This window comes from Chiloscyllium punctatum, chromosome 20 (assembly GCF_047496795.1).
Source record: "Chiloscyllium punctatum isolate Juve2018m chromosome 20, sChiPun1.3, whole genome shotgun sequence".
Classification (NCBI taxonomy): domain Eukaryota; kingdom Metazoa; phylum Chordata; class Chondrichthyes; order Orectolobiformes; family Hemiscylliidae; genus Chiloscyllium; species Chiloscyllium punctatum.
In genome coordinates this window covers 42,630,333-42,648,116 of record NC_092758.1, presented here as the reverse complement: position 1 = coordinate 42,648,116, position 17,784 = coordinate 42,630,333, and the positions used below count along the sequence as shown (strand labels likewise).

At 41.6% G+C, this 17,784-nt stretch overlaps 1 protein-coding gene across 4 annotated transcripts in view; it reads right to left on the bottom strand.

Annotated features, from left to right (window-relative positions):
• Nucleotides 1-17,784, bottom strand: part of LOC140492084 (CCR4-NOT transcription complex subunit 6) — an 85,284-nt gene that overhangs the window by 37,105 nt on the left and 30,395 nt on the right. For all 4 annotated transcript variants that reach the window (XM_072590787.1, XM_072590791.1, XM_072590788.1 and 1 more), the window contains 2 exons: nucleotides 14,215-14,336; nucleotides 4,498-4,684 (listed from right to left, as the gene is read on the bottom strand). In XM_072590787.1, coding sequence (XP_072446888.1) covers nucleotides 4,498-4,684; nucleotides 14,215-14,326 — 299 coding nt within the window. In that variant the 5' untranslated portion in view covers nucleotides 14,327-14,336. The remainder of the gene's footprint in view (nucleotides 1-4,497; nucleotides 4,685-14,214; nucleotides 14,337-17,784) is intronic.

Genomic DNA, 17,784 nt, shown 5'->3' with positions numbered 1-17,784 from the left:
TTTTAGGCATTTTAGCATCTTTATCAGTCAAACCAAAGCTAAACACGACATAAATTCCTTTCTTATAAAAAGGCAAATCGGAAATATAATTACATCTTTCACAATTTTAGGACGTCCGAGAAAAACTCTCAGTGGCTACACTTGGAGAATTTAATTGCTGTTTCCTACATAACAGCCAGCCAATTTCTACACATAACAATGTAACATTGACCAGATAAATGTTCATAATAATGTTCAAGGTTAAATACTGACCAGGGCACAGGAGAGGAAAATTGCACTATTTTTCAGAATATTTCCACAGGATCTTTCATTCTTAAAAGAAGAATGGCTCTCCATTTAGCAGTTCATTCAAAACAACATAATTGCTTCAGTACTACACGGAAGTATTAGCTTTGGTTCTTAAGCTTGAATCAGACCTCAGCACACAATCCTTCTGACTGTGGTGGAACATGCTGTCTATTTCTTCAGATTTCTTGCACTGCATTTTCGCTCTTACATTGTGCCTGTATGAATTTTCCATAATAATTCACTAACCCAAGGAAAGACCTAAGCTCCAGTACAGACGTGGGAGCTGGGGTTCCTTTGATCACTCTCATTTTCTTCCAACAACATAGCCTGTCAGTTCTGTAACCCAAAGTAGGTCACTTGGGATGCCTGGAACATACATTTTGCCTTTCTAAGGCATACACCAGCCTGGGAGAAACATTTTAGCATGATGTCAAAAGTTCTCTTTATTGGTCTTCCCTGTAATTACTAAGTCATCCAGATAAATTGCAAATTGGGGTAGCCTTTTAATAATGTCCATGGTCCACTGGAAAAAGGGGCAGGCTGATGATACCCAAATCACAGTCTTGTATATTGATATAAACCCTTATGGGTATTAATTATAGTGAACATCTGGGACTCGGCATCCAACTGCAATTGCAAATAGGCAGGGTCATGTTCAGCTTCATAAAGGATCACACCCTCCCCTGCCAATTTTACATATATGCCTCTATGAGAGGGATCAGGTACTTATCCAGCTGCAAGAAGCAGTTTACAGTTTGTGTGAAATCCCCATAAAAGTGAACCGAGAGGTCAGGCTTCACAATTGGTATGACTGGTGCTGCCCATTCTGCAAACTGCACTGGTTTGATGATTCTTTCGCTCTCCAGCCGACTGATTTCTGCCTTTACCTTTGCCCACAAGGCAAATGATATCAGGCGGGCCTTGCAAAATCTTGGAATTGCTTCCAGGTCAACGTGTAAAGTGGTTTTTGTCCCATTCGTAGTCCCAAACCCTTCCTGAAAAACTCCTGGGTATTTCACTAGGACTTCACTGAAGCAGCAGTTTTTCTAATTGAAAAATGCTCAGCTAATCCAGGTGAATCTTTCTCAACCAATTGCATTCCAATAAGTTTGGGCCCTAGCCTTTTACTACCTGTGGTAACTGCACCAACTGATTTCATAGGAGACTGGAACCGAAGTCATACCCTTAATAGGCAACAGTTCTGCAGTGTATGTTCTCAGTCTGGCAGAGGTCCTGCGCAAACTTCAGGGTTGGAGTCTCAAGTAAACATGGTTACAGACGGATTCTGCAAACACATACAGCTACTGCTGATGTCAGCCTCCTCAGGAACTGGATAACCCATTTAACCAAACATTTATTTTAAATCAGTTCCAATTTGGATGTCACTCAGCAATTTAATTGTTCCAACCCACATGTATAGGGCCGTCCCAGGGTGTGCACTCTCCCGGGTACTGGCCTACGAGCTTTCTTACTAAAGTCTTGGTTGTCTTGAGTCTGCATATAGGTAGCAACTACAGTGGCTTGTCGGCCCAGATCCTGATCCCTTTTTGCACTCCTGATTTCCTTCTTCAGTTAACTCCTGTAATCCTTGCATTGCTCCAGGGATTCCCTTGATCCCAGCTGCCTGTATCTGAGCCACACATCCTTCTTTTTACTGGTCAAAGCCTCAACATCTCGTCATCCAGGGTTTCCTATTCCTGTAACCTTGCCCTTCATCCTCACAGGAACATATAGACCTTGAACTCTTGTTATCCCACTTTTAAAGGCCTCCCGCTTACCAGAGGTCCGTTTATCTGCAAACTATTCCAATCAAACCTTTCAAGCTCCTGTCTAATTCCATCAAAATTCACCTTGCCCCAATTTAGAACTTGACCCTGTGGACCAGTTTTGTCCCTCTCCATAACTATTTTAAAATAGAACTATGGTCATTGGTCCCAAAGTGCTCCCTCACTGTCACCTCCCCTGCCCTATTTTTCAACAACAGGTCCAGTTTTGCCCCTTCCTGAGTAGGAGCCTCCATATACTGCTGGAGGAAACTTTCCTGAACACACTTAAATACCAAGACATCTAGGCCCTTAATGCTCTGGCAGTCCCAATCTACGTTAGGAAAATTAAACTATGACAACCCTATTGCTCCTGCAAGTCTCACCAATCTCCCTGCATATTTGTTTCTCTAATTCCAGTTGAGTAATTGGTGGTCTATAGTGCAATCCCAATAATGTCACCACCCCCTTCTTATTTCTTAGCTCTAGCCACAAAGCCTCACTGGATGATCCTTCAGTTATTTCATCTGACTACTGCTGCAAAAAAACTCCCCCTCCCCTCCTTCCACCACCTCGGTCCTGCCTAAAGCACCTGTACCCTGGCACATTAAGCTGCCAGTCTTGTCCCTCCCTTAGTCATATTTCTCTAATGGCTATAATATCCCCATCCCACGTACATATCCACACCATGCATTCACTGGCCTTACCAGTCAGCCCTCTTGCATTGAAATAAATGCAACTTAATGCAACAGGCATTCGTTGCTCCCTGTTGTGTTCCAGTCTGACTAGTCTCTTCACCTCACTATTTCTGATTACTATGTTTCCTTCTAGCCTTGCACGTGCCTCCCTGCTGTTGAGGTCCCAATGCCCCGGTGAATCTAGTTTAATCTAGTTTAAAGTACAAACAAACCTGGTCAACCAGGGTTTTCCTGATTGATTATGGTTGTTAACCTGACCAACGACCTAGTGGGCAATGAGGTTAACCAGGTTCCAATCATTACATTTACCTTCCACCAAGGACCACAATCTCAGACAAAGAACCTAATCAGCCATGTGAACCTAGGAAACCTTTACTTTTAAATCTCAAATAGACACAAAAAAAGGTTAATCATGTAAAAGTTCAAATATCACAATACACAAGAGGCCCATTGAGAGTGTTTAAAAGATTTATTTAGCCCCATACCTTGTTCTTTTCCCAATGCTCTGTATATTTTCCCTTCCAAGTATATATGTTCAATTTTCTGTTGAAAGTCTATTGAATCTGTTTCAATCTTCCCTTTCAAGGGCTGCATTCCACATCATATGCATTGTCTGTGTAAACATTTTCTTGTGGCACCTTTGATTATTTTGCTAAACACTAAATAGTTGTCCTCAAGTAATTTCAGTTACTTGGGATCAAACATTTCTCATTATAGACTATAAATCTTCTCTTACTCTTAAGGCGAACAACTTAAACCCCTCTACTCCATATACATAATTGAGTTCAACAATCCTGGTACCAATGCTTAAAGAAAGAACTTTTCTTTGTCCACTCTAAGGCTTAAAAAAAAAGCATGCAGCCCAAAATTAATAATAATATTCCAGCTAAAGGCAAACCAATGTTTTATAAAAGGGTTTAGCACTCCATCACTATTCACAGAATTATACCTATGGACACCCTTCTCAATTTGCACTACCACCTTCAGTTCTCAAATACATCACCATTAAAATTTTGCCAATTTGCTTACATTGCTCAGTTTTCTACCAAAGTAGATCACTTCATTCTTAATGGCAATACCATTTCCTTAAATCAGTCTACCAATGACCGATTGATTTTTACTTCTTATTAGTCTGGTAGAAAAGTCTCGATTCTGTCCTGTAGTTAGCAATGAATGAATTCTTTGAATAAAGAAAATTTCCTTAATTTTTATGAATATGGTGCAAGCATACCAAACACAAAAATTCTGAAAATGTCACTTTTTCTTCCATATTCTTGCCTCATAAATGCTCTCTTACCAACAGAATTTTAAAGGATCATTTATTTTTAAACTACTTCAGCATTTCACCATCCATATTAAGGCTGGAAGCAACAGTCGCCAATTAGCTGAAAAGGCATACTTTCAACCAACTGGATGCCATTACACTGAAGTTAGATCTATTGCACAGAATTGGCAAGGTCAAAACTTTCACATTTCAAAGATGAACTTCAAGCAGCTTAAGCACCACAAATTAATAATTAATAGGCCAATGAGTTATCAAAACAAAATAGCTGACAGCAGTGCTCAACAGGCAATAGTTACCCTCAAGACAAATTAATGGAATGTGCTGAAATTCAACATACAGCACAGTAAAATAATTCACATTTCTGTAGAACAAAAATTCTATATTTTGTAAAGAGTTTATAAACACAATCTTTGAAATATAATAAATCACAAATATAAATATTTCCTCCAGTTAAAGAATTTACCTGAGTGATACCATGTTTCCAAGCTCAGATGGTAAACTCCGTATCTTGTTGCACGATAGGTCTAAATAAACCAGATTATGCAGTTTGGCAATATCAGGAGGAATACGTGAAAGGGAGTTGTCACCAAGATGCAATGCAGTCAAGTGTGTCAATGACCATAATGACGAACTCAAACTTCTAACTCTCCCTACACAACACAGATAAAAGAAGAAAAAGTTACAAATTCCTTCCATTGTGTCTCAATTCTCTTCAGATAAACAGGCAATGAGTAGACAGTTATACATGTACACTAACATTCATAACGTAGCCATTTACCATGCTCCCATTGTATGCATCTGAACGGAAGATTACAAGATCTAAACAAAGATAGTAAAATATGCATAACACTAAATCATCTTGTCCAGGTGACACATTTACAGTTACGGGTAAGAGATGCAAGGATACTGAGGGGGAAAAAATAGGGTGTTTGAAAATCACGATAGGCTGGAGCTTGCTGCCCACCATGGTGGTGAAAGCTGACACTGAGGAAATGAGAGGCAAGGATAGAAAGAGAAAATGGGACCAACTGGACTGTTGCTTGGGCAGTTGGCATAGATTCAAATGAACCATCCAGCAACTTTCTGTCCCAGATGTAAACCCTAACCTGAGAAAGGAACAAAGCTTACAGACAAAATTAGGCAGTCCCACACTTAGTTAACTTTTTGTAAAACTAGAGCCACAGAGGTTGAGCAGGCAAAAGCATTATAACCCACAACTGAGTAGTGTCCACTAGCAAGTAGTAAAAGTGCCTAACCATCTTGATGGACAATGTCAGCACCTCAGCCATTAAGCTGCACTTCTTAGCAGTAACTTGTTCTTTCACGATCAGTTTCAGTTCCATACAGAGCAGTTAACTCCAGATCTCATTACAGCCTTGGTACAAATATGACCAAAAAAGGCTGAATTCCAGAGATGAAGGAAGACTATCCTTGGAGATCAAGCAGTATAGGGTAGATTGTGGTATTAAGAAGCCAAGCAAAATTGAAATCAATGAGAATCAGGAGAATGAATTCCACTGGTTTGAGTCAAACTGTAACACAAAGGAAAATGGTTGTGGTCATTCATCTCAATTTGAGGAAATCAATAAAGAAGTTCTTCAGGGTGGAGTCCTAGACCCAACCATTTTCAGCCGCTTCAATGACCTTCTCTCCATAAGGTTGGAAGCAGGAATCTTTGATTGATAAGCGATCCATCATTCAAGACACTTAGGTCTGCGTCTGCATGTCCACCTGAACAACATTCAAGCTTGGAGTGAAACATGGCAAGTATACATGCCACAAGTACCAGGCAATGACCACCATCAACAAGAGAGAATCTAACCATTACCTCTTGATATTCAAAGATATCAATGACACTGAATTCGGTGCAATTGACATGCTGGTGGCTCACCAACAAGCAGAAAGTTCTCAACCAACCAGACATATAAATAATGTAGCAAAACAGAAGAGGGAGCAATTACTTGTTGGGTAACTAGTTTCCAGATTCTCTGAAGCCATGTCACCATCTAAGAGGCATGAGTAAGAAGCATGGTAGAAGGGAATAACTCGGATTGTCACCAGCATCTAAAAAGGAGCTGGAGATTTTATGGACAGTAGATAAAAGTGCAAGTCTAACACAACATCTCAGTTAAGTCAGGAGTTTATTGGTTGTTGAGTAGCAGTTGGTAGGGACTGTCTTCCAACTATTAATTTTGAAAAATGTAAAGTTTCTAAACTAGCTCAGAGAATGATAGGCATTTGAGAGAAGTCAGATTTGTTAGTCAGGATGAATAATTTCCACTTTCTACTAATCCCCAGCTTTCAGTAATATTACATAAGTAACTAAAGTCATAGAGCTCAAAAGTTAGTTTATTTACAAGCTAGACAGACGAGGATATCTTAGCTCAGCCAAATGGAAAACTCATTCTGTAGACATGATTTGGAGATGCCAGTGTTGGACTGGGATGTACAAAGTTAAAAATCACAACATCAGGTTATAATCCAACAGTTTATTTGGAAGCGCTAGCTTTTGGAGCGCTGCTTGAAAGAGCAGTGCTCCAAAAGTTTGTGCTTCCAAATAAACCTGTTAGACTACATCCTGGTGTTGTGTGATTTTTAACATCATTCTGTAGAATGTGGGAAGTTGTGGACGCTTCTCACAACATGGATGAGGCCATCTACAAGAAGCATCATTGGCAGCACAAGCTTGCCTCCAGGTTTCAGAGCTCAAGTTGCAGCTAGAGTCACTGAGGTGCATCCACGAAGTAGAGGACTATATGGGTAGCATGTTCAGAAATGTGACCAAAGTACAAGTTAGGGACAGACCAGGAAGATATGGAATGGGAGACTGCCAGACGTCTGAAAATGGGTAGGTAGTGCTGGAGGCTGACCAGTTCCCCAATCTGAACACTGTTGCAATTAATGGATTCTTGGATAACTACTGTAACAATCTATGGTATGAAAGGTGGCCCAGCTGTAAAAGGAGGGGAAGAAGGGGTATGGAATGATACTACTGATAAAAGGATTCTTCAATAAGGGAAATAGGCAATTCTGCAGCAATCAATGTGGCTCTGGGATGCCTGTTGTGGCCTGGTGCTAGGGTCTAGGATGTTACAGAATGGCTGCAGGACAATCTTCTGATGAGGGGGAACAGCCAGAGGTCATGGTCCACTTATGACACAAGCAGGAGGAGGATGCAGTTCTGCAATTGGAATTTAGGGAGCCATACAGATGGTTAGTAAGCAGAGCCTCTTAAGTAGTCTCCAAATTACCCCTACTGCCACATGCAAGTGAATGCAGAAATATAAAGATAACACAGATGAATGTGTGGTTGGAAAGAAGATGCAGAAGGGAGGCCTTTACATTAGTGGAAAATTTGGACTAGTTCTTGTGGAAATGACACCTGTACAAGCTAAATAAAGTTGGGACTGAATTCCTTGTAGGGAGTTTTACTAGAGTTATTGGAGAGGGTTTAAATTAAATTAGCAGAGATGAGGGAAACAAGAAAGAATATTAGAAAGTAATATCAGGTTGTACAAAGTGCTGGGAGAAACAGAGAGCACTAGAATAGAGAACAGTACATTCAATACGTGGAGGCAGAATAAAGGGAGAAAGTAATGAAGTCTAACCAGGAATTATACTACAGGCATGTAACTGCAAACAGCATAGTTCATATAGGTTGGTGAGTTAAAAGGCAACAATTACTACTTGGGATATTGAGGCACCATCATAAACCTGGCACAAAGAGAGGCAGAGAATCAAATTTCAACAGCACAGATAATTGCCTTACGGACCATTACATCTGCACTACTCAAAAATAACCTCACGATTCTAATCCCACTTGGCCCACAGCCTTGTATGTCTTGGCAACGCAAGTGCACATCTACCCCTGCTCATGACTCCACCCCCATTCCCCCCACCATCACACCCACTGCAGTTACAGGTTCCGCCCCCACCAGATCCCAGCTCCCAGCCCTGCTGGGTTTTCACCATCCCTCCAGACCTCCCCCTCACTGAGGATGAACGATCAGTCCTCAGCAAAGGACTCACCTTCATCCCCCTCTGTCCACGCATCAATGAATTTACGACACGTCGTGACGTCGAACAATTCTCCGTCGCCTCCGCCTCCGAGCTTACTTTCACAATCAGGACCCCTTCGCCCACCTCCAAAACACTGCATCCACCTGGACACCCCGCGCTGGCCTATTACCTGCCCTCGACCTCTTCATTTCCAACTGCTACCGGGACATTAACCGCGTCAACCTGTCTACCGCCTTCACCCACTCCAACCTCTCACCCTCATAACGCGCAGACCTCCAATCCCTCTGCTCCAATCCCAACCTCACCATCAAGCCAGCGGATAAAGGGGGCGCAGTGGTAGTCTGGCGCACTGACCTCTACATCGCTGAAGCCAAACGCCAACTCGAGGACACCTCTTCCTACTGCCCCCTCAACCATGACCCCACCCCCCATCACCAAACCATCATCTCCCAGACCATACAGAACCTCATCACCTCAGGAGATCTCCCACTCACAACTTCCAACCTCATAGTCCGGGAACCCCGCACTGCCCGGTTCTACCTCCTTCCCAAGATCCACAAGCCTGACCACCCTGGCCAACCCATTGTCTCAGCACGCTCCTGCCCCACTGAACTCATCTCTACCTATCCTATCCCCCCTAGTCCAGAACTCCCCACATACGTTCGAGACACCACCCACACCCTCCACCTCCTCCAAGACTTCCATTTCCCCGGCCCCCAACGCCTCATCTTCACCATGGATATCCAATTCTTCTACACCTCCATTCGCCATGACCAGGGCCTCCAAGCCCTCAGTTTTTTCCTCTCCTAACATCCCCAACAGTACCCTTCCACCGACACTCATTTGTTTGGCCGAACTGGTCCTCACCCTTAATTTGTCCTTTGAATCCTCCCACTTCCTCCAGACCAAAGGGGTAGCCATGGGCACACGTATCGGCCCCAACTATGCCTGTCTCTTTGTTGGCTACGTAGAGCAGTTGATCTTCCGTAATTACACCGGCACCACTCCCCACCTCTTCCTCCGCTACATTGATGACTGCATTGTTGCCACCTCGTGCTCCCGCGAGGAGGTTGAGCAATTCATCAACTTCACCAACACATTCCACCCTGACCTTAAATTTACCTGGACTATCTCTGACACCTCCCTCCCCTTCCTGGACCTCTCCATCTCCATTAAGGACCGACTTGACACTGACATTTTTTACAAACCCACAGACTCCCAGAGCTACCTGAATTACACCTCTTCCCACCCTACCTCTTGCAAAAATGCCATCCCGTATTCCCAATTCCTCCGTCTTCCACATCCAAAGTTTTACTTGCACATCCACGAATATCATTTATCGTATCCGTTGTTCCCGATGTGGTCTCCTCTACATTGGGGAGACTGGGCGCCTCCTATCAGAGCGCTTTAGGGAACATCTCCGGGACACCTGCACCAATCAACCACACTGCCCCGTGGCCCAACATTTCAACTCCCCCTCCCACTCTGCCGAGGACGTGGAGGTCCTGGGCCTCCTTCACTGCCGCTCCCTCACCACCTGACGCCTGGAGGAAGAACGCCTCATCTTCCGCCTCGGAACACTTCAACCCCAGGGCATCAATGTGGACTTCACCAGTTTCCTAATTTCCCCTTCCCCCACCTCACCCTAGTTCCAAACTTCCAGCTCAGCACTGTCCCCATAACTTGTCCGGACTTGTCCTACCTGCCTATCTCCTTTTCCAGCTATCCACTCTACCCTCTCCTCCCTGACCTATCAACTTCATCCCCTCCCCCACTCACCTATTGTACTCTATGCTACTTTCTCCCCACCTCCACTCTCCTCTAGCTTATCTCTCCACGCTTTAGGCTCACTGCCTTTATTCCTGATGAAGGGCTTTTGCCTAAAACGTCGATTTCGCTGCTCCTTGGATACTGCCTGAACTGCTGTGCTCTTCCAGCACCACTAATCCAGAATCCCCTCTTAATCTTCTCTAGTCTTTAAAAAACCCCAGTCTGTCTAGTCTCTCTTCAAAACAAAAATCTGCACACTAAGTAACATTCTGGTCAATCTCCTCTGCACGCTCTCCAGTGTTATCACATTTCTCCCATAATTCCAAAACTGCATGCAATACTCTAGCTGCAGCTGAACCGACTTATTCTACAGTTCCTATATAGCCTCTGTGCTCTTAAACTCTGCCTCGACTAATAAAGGCAAGTTATGCCTTTTTAACCATCTTGTCCACCTGTCCTGATGCTTTCAGGCATATATGCACAAGGTCCCTCTGATCCTGTATGGTTCCCAGGGTCCTCCTGTTTGTCATGCATCCCCTGGCCTTATTTGTCCTGCCCAAGTCCTTCCCGTTAAACTTAGCCAGATTCAATTCCGTTTGCAACTGATCAACCCATTCTGACCAGCCAATTTATGTACTCTTAGCCTAAAGCTATTCTCCTCACTACTTAACATCCCATCAACCCCATTTGCAGATGTATGAGAACACCACCACCTACAAGTTCCCATCTATTCCACACTTTCATGATGGAATGACATTGCCATTTCCTCACTTAAAATCCACGGAATCGATAACAGCTCTGTGGTTCTCTCTAAGCCATAAATACTACAGCAATTAAAGGCAGTGAACACTGAACACATGGCAATGTTGTTCTATCATGAAAGTGTGGAATAGTTGGGAACTTGTAGGTGGTGGTGTTCTCACATATCTGCTGATGGGATTGATGGGATGTTAAGTAGTGAGGAGAATAGCTTTAGACTAACGGACATAGATGGGCTGATCAGTTGCAAATTTAATTGAATCTGGCTAAGTTTGAGGGGAAGCACTTGGGCAGGACAAATAGGGCAAGGGAATACATAACAGGAGGAATCTGGGAACCATGCAGGATCAGAGGGATGTTGATGTGCATGTATACCATATCTTCTTAAAGCTAGGCTTGTCATTCATGTACACATTACATTAATTAATTCTCAAAATCCCAAAGCACTTCACATGGTCACATAATACCATCAGGATATGTGAGTTACAATCCTATTGCCCTGTTTTACACAGCTTGAAACAATACACAAGTCAAAAAGGGGATAACTCTCCAACTAACAATCCTGAACCAGTGCAGTGCATCCTGAAAACTCTATACAGAATACTGCAACAATAAGATGCTAACAAGAGTCTGTGTAAATGAAATCAAATGGTGGGGCACCAGTTGTGGGAACTAACTTTGACAGCCTTCTTTAAGTTTGAACATTATGACTGCACACATCCAGGGAAGTATTTTGAGACTATTTATTGAATTTATACAAAAACTTCAGGACATTGAAAAGGTAATTTTACAGCCAATTAAGCACTTGCAAAGGATTGCCCCTGCTGTAATGTAGGACACTGCAACCATTCTGTCTACAAGACTCCCCAATTCAAAATGACATAGCACAAGAGAACATTTAGCATATTGTACCTGAGCTACTTAAGAGTCAGATATACAGCGTGGAAACAGACCTTTGGTCCAACTTGTCCACGTCAACCAGATATCATAACCTAATCCAGTCCCATTTGCCAGCACTTGGCCCATTTCCCTCTAAACCCTTCCTATTCATATACCGACCCAGATGACTTTTAAATGCTGCAATTATACTCGTCTCTACCACTTCCTTTGGCAGCTCATTCCATACATGCACCACCCTCTGTGTGAAAAGGTTGCCCCTTTAGGTCTCTTAATTCTTTCCCCTCTCACCCTAAACCTATGCCCTCTAGTTCCAGACTCCCCCACCACAGGGCAAATCCCTTGTCTGTTTATCCTATCCATGCCCCTGATGATTTTAAACCTCTATAAAAAGGTCACCCCCTCAGCCTTCAAAGCTCTCGGGAAAACAGTCCCAGCCTATTTTGGCGTATCCCTACAGCTCAAATCCTCCAACCCTGGCAACATCCTTGTAAACCTTTTCTGAACTCTTCCAAGTTTCACAACATCCTTCCCATAGGAAGCCGACCAGAATGGCACACAATATTCCAAAAGTGGCCTAACCAATGTCCTGTACAAGCATAACATGACCTCCCAACTCCAATACTTAATGCTCTGACCAATAAAGGAAAGCCTTCTTCACTATCCTATCTACCTGCGACTCTACTTTCAAGGAATTATGAAGCTGCACTCCAAGGACTTTGTTCAGCAACACTGCCTAGGACCATACCATTAAGCGTAGAAGTCCTGCTCTGATTTGCTTTTCCAAAATGCAGCACCTTGCATTTATCGAAATTAAACTCCATCCATCACTCCTCAGCCCACTGGTCCATCTGATCAAGATCCCGTTGTTATCTGAGGTAACCTTCTTCGCTGTCCACTACATCTCCAATTTTGGTGTCATCTGCCAACTTACAAACTGTACCTCCTATGTTCACATCCAAATCATTTACATAAATGACAAAAAGTAGTGGACCCAGCACTGATCCTTGTGGCACTCCACTGGTCACAGGTCTCCAGTCTGAAAAGCAAACCTGCTCCATTATCACCACCCTCTGTCTTCCACCTTCAAGACAGTTCTGTATCCAAATGGCTAGTTCTCTCTGTACTCCAAGAGATCTAACCTTGCTAACCAGTCTCCCATGAGGAACCTTGTCAATCGTCTTCTTTATTTTAATAACGTCACAAGACTTACGTGCATTTTGAAAGGCATAACAAGTTTGTGGTGAACTTCAAGCCAACTGACTAATTTCTAATGGCTTTGCAGAACACCTATGTTCTGTCTGCAAAAAAAAAAGACTGAGCTTCCAGCTGCCTGCCACTTTAACATACCACTGTGTTCCCTGGTCAACATCGGTCTCAGGTTTGTTGCAGTGCTCCAACACAGCTCAGCACAAGCTGGAAGATCAGCACCTCATTTTCCACTTGGGAACTTCTGGACTTAATATCGAGTTCAACAAATTTTAGGGCTTGAGACACTGTTGTTACCCCAACCCAGGCCTCGTCATCACATTGGGTTGTGTGTAGTACCAGCCTATGTCAGTTACTAATAGCTCCCATTAGCAGCTATTCATGCCCCCAGACAGGTCTTTATCCACTCCTTTGTTTTTCTCTCTTTTGAGCTCTATTTCCACCTACTGGTTTTTCTTGCCCATTCCCTTTAGCCCATCTGCTCTACAAATATCAACATTTTCCTAGCTACATCAGTTCTGAAGATGATACACTACACCTGAAACGTTAACTTTGATTTATCTCCACAGATGCTGCCAGTCTTTCCAGCAACTTGTATTTGTTGGAGATCGACTCCTGACTCGTATGCTTTCAGTTTGATAGAGAAACCATGCTGTGTGGAACTGAAATCGTGAGTATAACAGGTCAGGAAAGAACTTAAGGGCTCCTTTCCCTGCAGGATATTAGTGAACCATAAGTTTTTAAACTTTTGGTCTGGTATCTTGCACAGTTTTGTTTTAGCAGCAGCCTACAAAATGGCTAGATTCATGGGCTCAATTTCATAAAATGCAATGGTGGAATTTGAATATTCAACCCCTGTTGATGTCCTCTGCAGATCAAATTCTACTCTAGTCCAGCATAATGTGATGATTGTGCCCAAATGATTTTCATATTTGATTCTTGCAGTCTAGATCACAGCACAAAATTGCCCATTGTGCAGTTTAAGAATAATGGATGTCACTGCTTTTCATTATATTGCATGCAATTGCAAGATTTTAATTGCATTCCAAATCTGCAATATCATTGCTTACCATTAGAATCACTGGTTTATGGTAACAAGACATCTCAAACGAGATAGTATGGGACTTTTGCTATGTCCTGCAGAGTACAAAAGCGCACAAATAAACAGCCCTTGCTCTGTGTAACTGGTAATTGACAAGAGGAAAATTCATGCTATAGTAGGGAATTTAACACAATCAGATGTTAACATTATCAGATGCTGGAACACAGTATATGGGGAATTTATATACATCTAACTGTGCTGACAGTAAACAATGACCAAAATCGATAAACTACATTCCATTGCGCAGAACAGCCTTTACAGTCAGGGCAAGTAAAACCTTTCGACAAATGTCAAGTTATGTGATTATTTTCATACATCTCAGGAGAGTAAATGTGCATGCTGGTCTCATGTATGCAATAGATTTTAAATTTAATTTTTAAAAATTGTATAAAGTAGATAGGTGAATTCATGCATAGTACTCACCACTGATTTCCAACTCTGCCCAGTATGATTTTTTCCCATTTGCTGCTTCTTCTGAAGACATAATTGTATACATTCTCCGGGGATCAGATGGATCATATTTTTCTTTGGGCATTCCGGTCACACTGAAATGGTAACAAATTAAATTTAATATGTTCACACTTCCTGACATGAAAAACAATATTATATGAATATAATACATACTTGAAAAGATTGTGATCAAAGAAATTATAATCTCAGAAATAAAACTTAGGGTGACTGAAGCCATCATAAACTACACTCATTTCTCATCCACACCAATGCACCAAGACTGAACCAGACCATTCAAAACTTTGAGTCAGAGCTATGTTTCAAACCACACACCCTCTTGCCAGAAGTAGTTACTTTAAGTTCAACCATTATACTGTTTCGACAATCTCAGGTGATTGACTTTTTAAAATTCCCTTTGTGCTAGCCCCATATCTTTTTCCATGCTCCAAGTGTATTTTTATAAATTCAAGTCCTGCGTTCAGCCAAGTTTACCCATCTTCGTTAACCCACCACCCCAAACTTCCATGCTATTCTCCCTAGTCTGTTATCCAATTTAAATTTTAAATTGTGATTTCCAGTTCAGCACTCCATAGTCTTCCAACTTTCATCTTTCACTATAGATTCTGGATAATCCTTAGAACATCAATGCTGGTAGGAACAGACTCCTCAAATGTTGGAACCCCTCTTTTCCTCTGATTAATCTTCCAAAAAGGTATCTTTTCAAACATTATCAACCCTCATCTCTTAACAACATAGTGTTAATTTATTTGTTATCTATTCTAACCTCTGTGCAATTTCTATTATCAAATTAACATGAAAGATTTTAGAAAAGTTAAGAAGAAAAACTGGATTATGGTAGAAAATTGGCCCCATTGTAATACAAATGAATTTAAGTGTAAAAAGATTATTAACTCAGATTTAACTTGAATCCACCCATTTACTTGTATGTTTTCTTTCTACAGAGAAGTTTGCAGATGTGTCTTCATAATATTTTCAAAAAAATACTTGAACACAACTAGTCCTCATTAGGATCTCAAATGATGTGGGGGAATGCAACAGAATTGAAATTTTACTTTGCTTTGTCAGTCAAAAAAAAACTTCTTTATTTCATTCTCTATGGCTTTTGTAATTTCATTAATATACCTCCCCAAAGAAAACAATTTCCTTTCCCCCAAAATAACTAGCATCCAATGATGTAACTGGTGCAGTTCATTTGTTGGAGATCTAATCAGTCTCCATACAACCAGTTTCTTCACCAGTTCTCCTCCTTAAATAATTCTAATAATTTACAATGAACAGTTTTAACAGCCTCAAATAGAAACGGATTTTAGCTAATGCAAAACTTTTCAATGCAGGTAACCTATCAAAACTATGAACCATTTTATCAATGTGTGTAAATGACATCAAATCAAAGGCCTACACAGATTCAAATTTTTCATTTAACGTGATTTCATGCAAATAAAAATCAGCATAAAATTTTCAAAGTTCATGTTTAAAAATTCTTACATTTTTCCTGGACAAACAGCAAATGGGACTAGTAACTCAGAATTCAAATTTAAGCCACAGACCAGCAGCTTGAGAAATTTAAAAAGTGGATTTCAAAAAATTCTGGAGAAAAAAATATCACAGAACTAGAGAGTGTCCAAAAAATCTTGCTGAATTCCCTGAATTTCTTATAGGAAGGGTATTTGCCACATTTAGAACCATAAGAATATGGTTGACTTAACTGCAAGCCACTTAGCCTGTCAAACCATAACTGTGTGGTTTAAGACAACCATCACCATTCCAGAGCAACAAATGTCAACCTTGCCAGAGACACCTATGTCCAAAAAAACTTCTTCTTAAAAACCAGATTACCTATTTTAGTCTTTAAGCAAACTGCAGTCCTGGCTTTTATCATAGTTATTAATACAAGTAGCAACAGGATAGAGAGACATCTATTAAAGAAAATAGAATACTCCAGTTGATTTTGAAAGTATTAGGTTAATTTTGAGAAAAACAAGTGTTACCTTTCTACTGCTGAGATGCTAAAAAGACCTTTCAAGCCTTCAAATATCACGTATGAACATAAGATTATGAACAGCATACTTCAAAAGAAAATGCAAATAAGTTTCAAAACTCAATTACTAATAACCTATTTTTCCCCTGTACTAGTCAGGCTTTCAGATTGTCAGCACCTCTCTTGCAGAAAGATGCAATAGCTTGTTCAGTGTAGAGCATAAAAGGGAAATCAAAGATATTTATTTATATATTTGCATATGTTTTAATATTAAGTATTGCAAGTTTGGGTTTCTAGTTTTTGAGTTAGCAACTGAAGAATTTTCAGTGTGCCTGAAGTTATTGCATGAGAATTCATTAAGTGGATCAGATGCTTTAAAGTTTTTTGGGGATTTACCTTAATAATAAAGACAGAATGACCTATTGCAGCCAGGTATACTGGCTTTTAGCAGCAGTCCTGGCTGCTTGTTTTTAAAAATACGTATTCAGTTTGGGGCAGTAAAGAGTAGAGTTCTCAGAGTCTGCAATATCTCTCATGCAACCAGCACCAGCCCCAATTCCATTTCCTGTGCATGCCATATGCCAGGGAGATTACTGTAATTCTGTAAGTGGTGATTTCTTTTAAGACAAGTGTTGGAAGCTGCCTTTAGAATTATGAGTTTGGGTACATTGGTTGAGTTTTGCAATTGAACAAGATAAGCAAGTTTCATTTTTTTGAAAGTTCATTCACAGGCATCACCAGCTAGGCCAGCATTTATTGCCTGCATGGTGGTAAGAGTCAACAACATTGCTATGCATCTGGAAACACATGCAAGGCAGACCAGCCATCAATGGCAGTTTCTTTCCCTAAAAGGACATTAGTGATCCAGATGGGTTTTTCCAACAATCAACAACAGATTCATGGTCTTCATTAAAGTCTTACTTTCACCAACTGTCATAGCAGGATTCAAACCCAAAGTGCCTAGGGGACCCATTACCCGGGTCTTTGGATTAATCGTCCAGAGGCAATACCACTAGACCACTGTCTCCCCTATAGTTTAGAAAGTCCAGAGAGGTTCCTTAGTCTGAAGGGAAGTCCCCACAGATGAGAGAGAGCACACACGAGAGAGAGAGGATTTTGAAAAAAAGTTTAGTTTTGAGTTTGGAGCAGTTCTATGAAGAATAGGATGTCTATAAAAAACAATGCTCCCCAAAAGGAAGAATATGTCAAGAAATGGGTGGCACGGTGGCACAGTGGTTAGCACGGCTGCCTCACAGCACCAGAGAACTGGGTTCAATTCCGGCCTCAGGCAACTGTGTGGAGTTTGCACATTCTCCGTGTCTGCGTGGGTTTCCTCCGGGTGTTCCGGTTTCCTCCCACAGGCACAAAAATGTGCCGGTCAGGTGAACTGGCCATGCTAAATTCCCCGTTGTGTTAGGTGTAAGGGAACGGGTCTGGGTGGATTGCTCTTCGGAGGATTGGTGTGGACTTGTAGGGCCGAAGGGCCTGTTTCCACACTGTAAGTAATCTAATCAAATAGGTTTCCTTAGAGCGAAGAGCTAGTG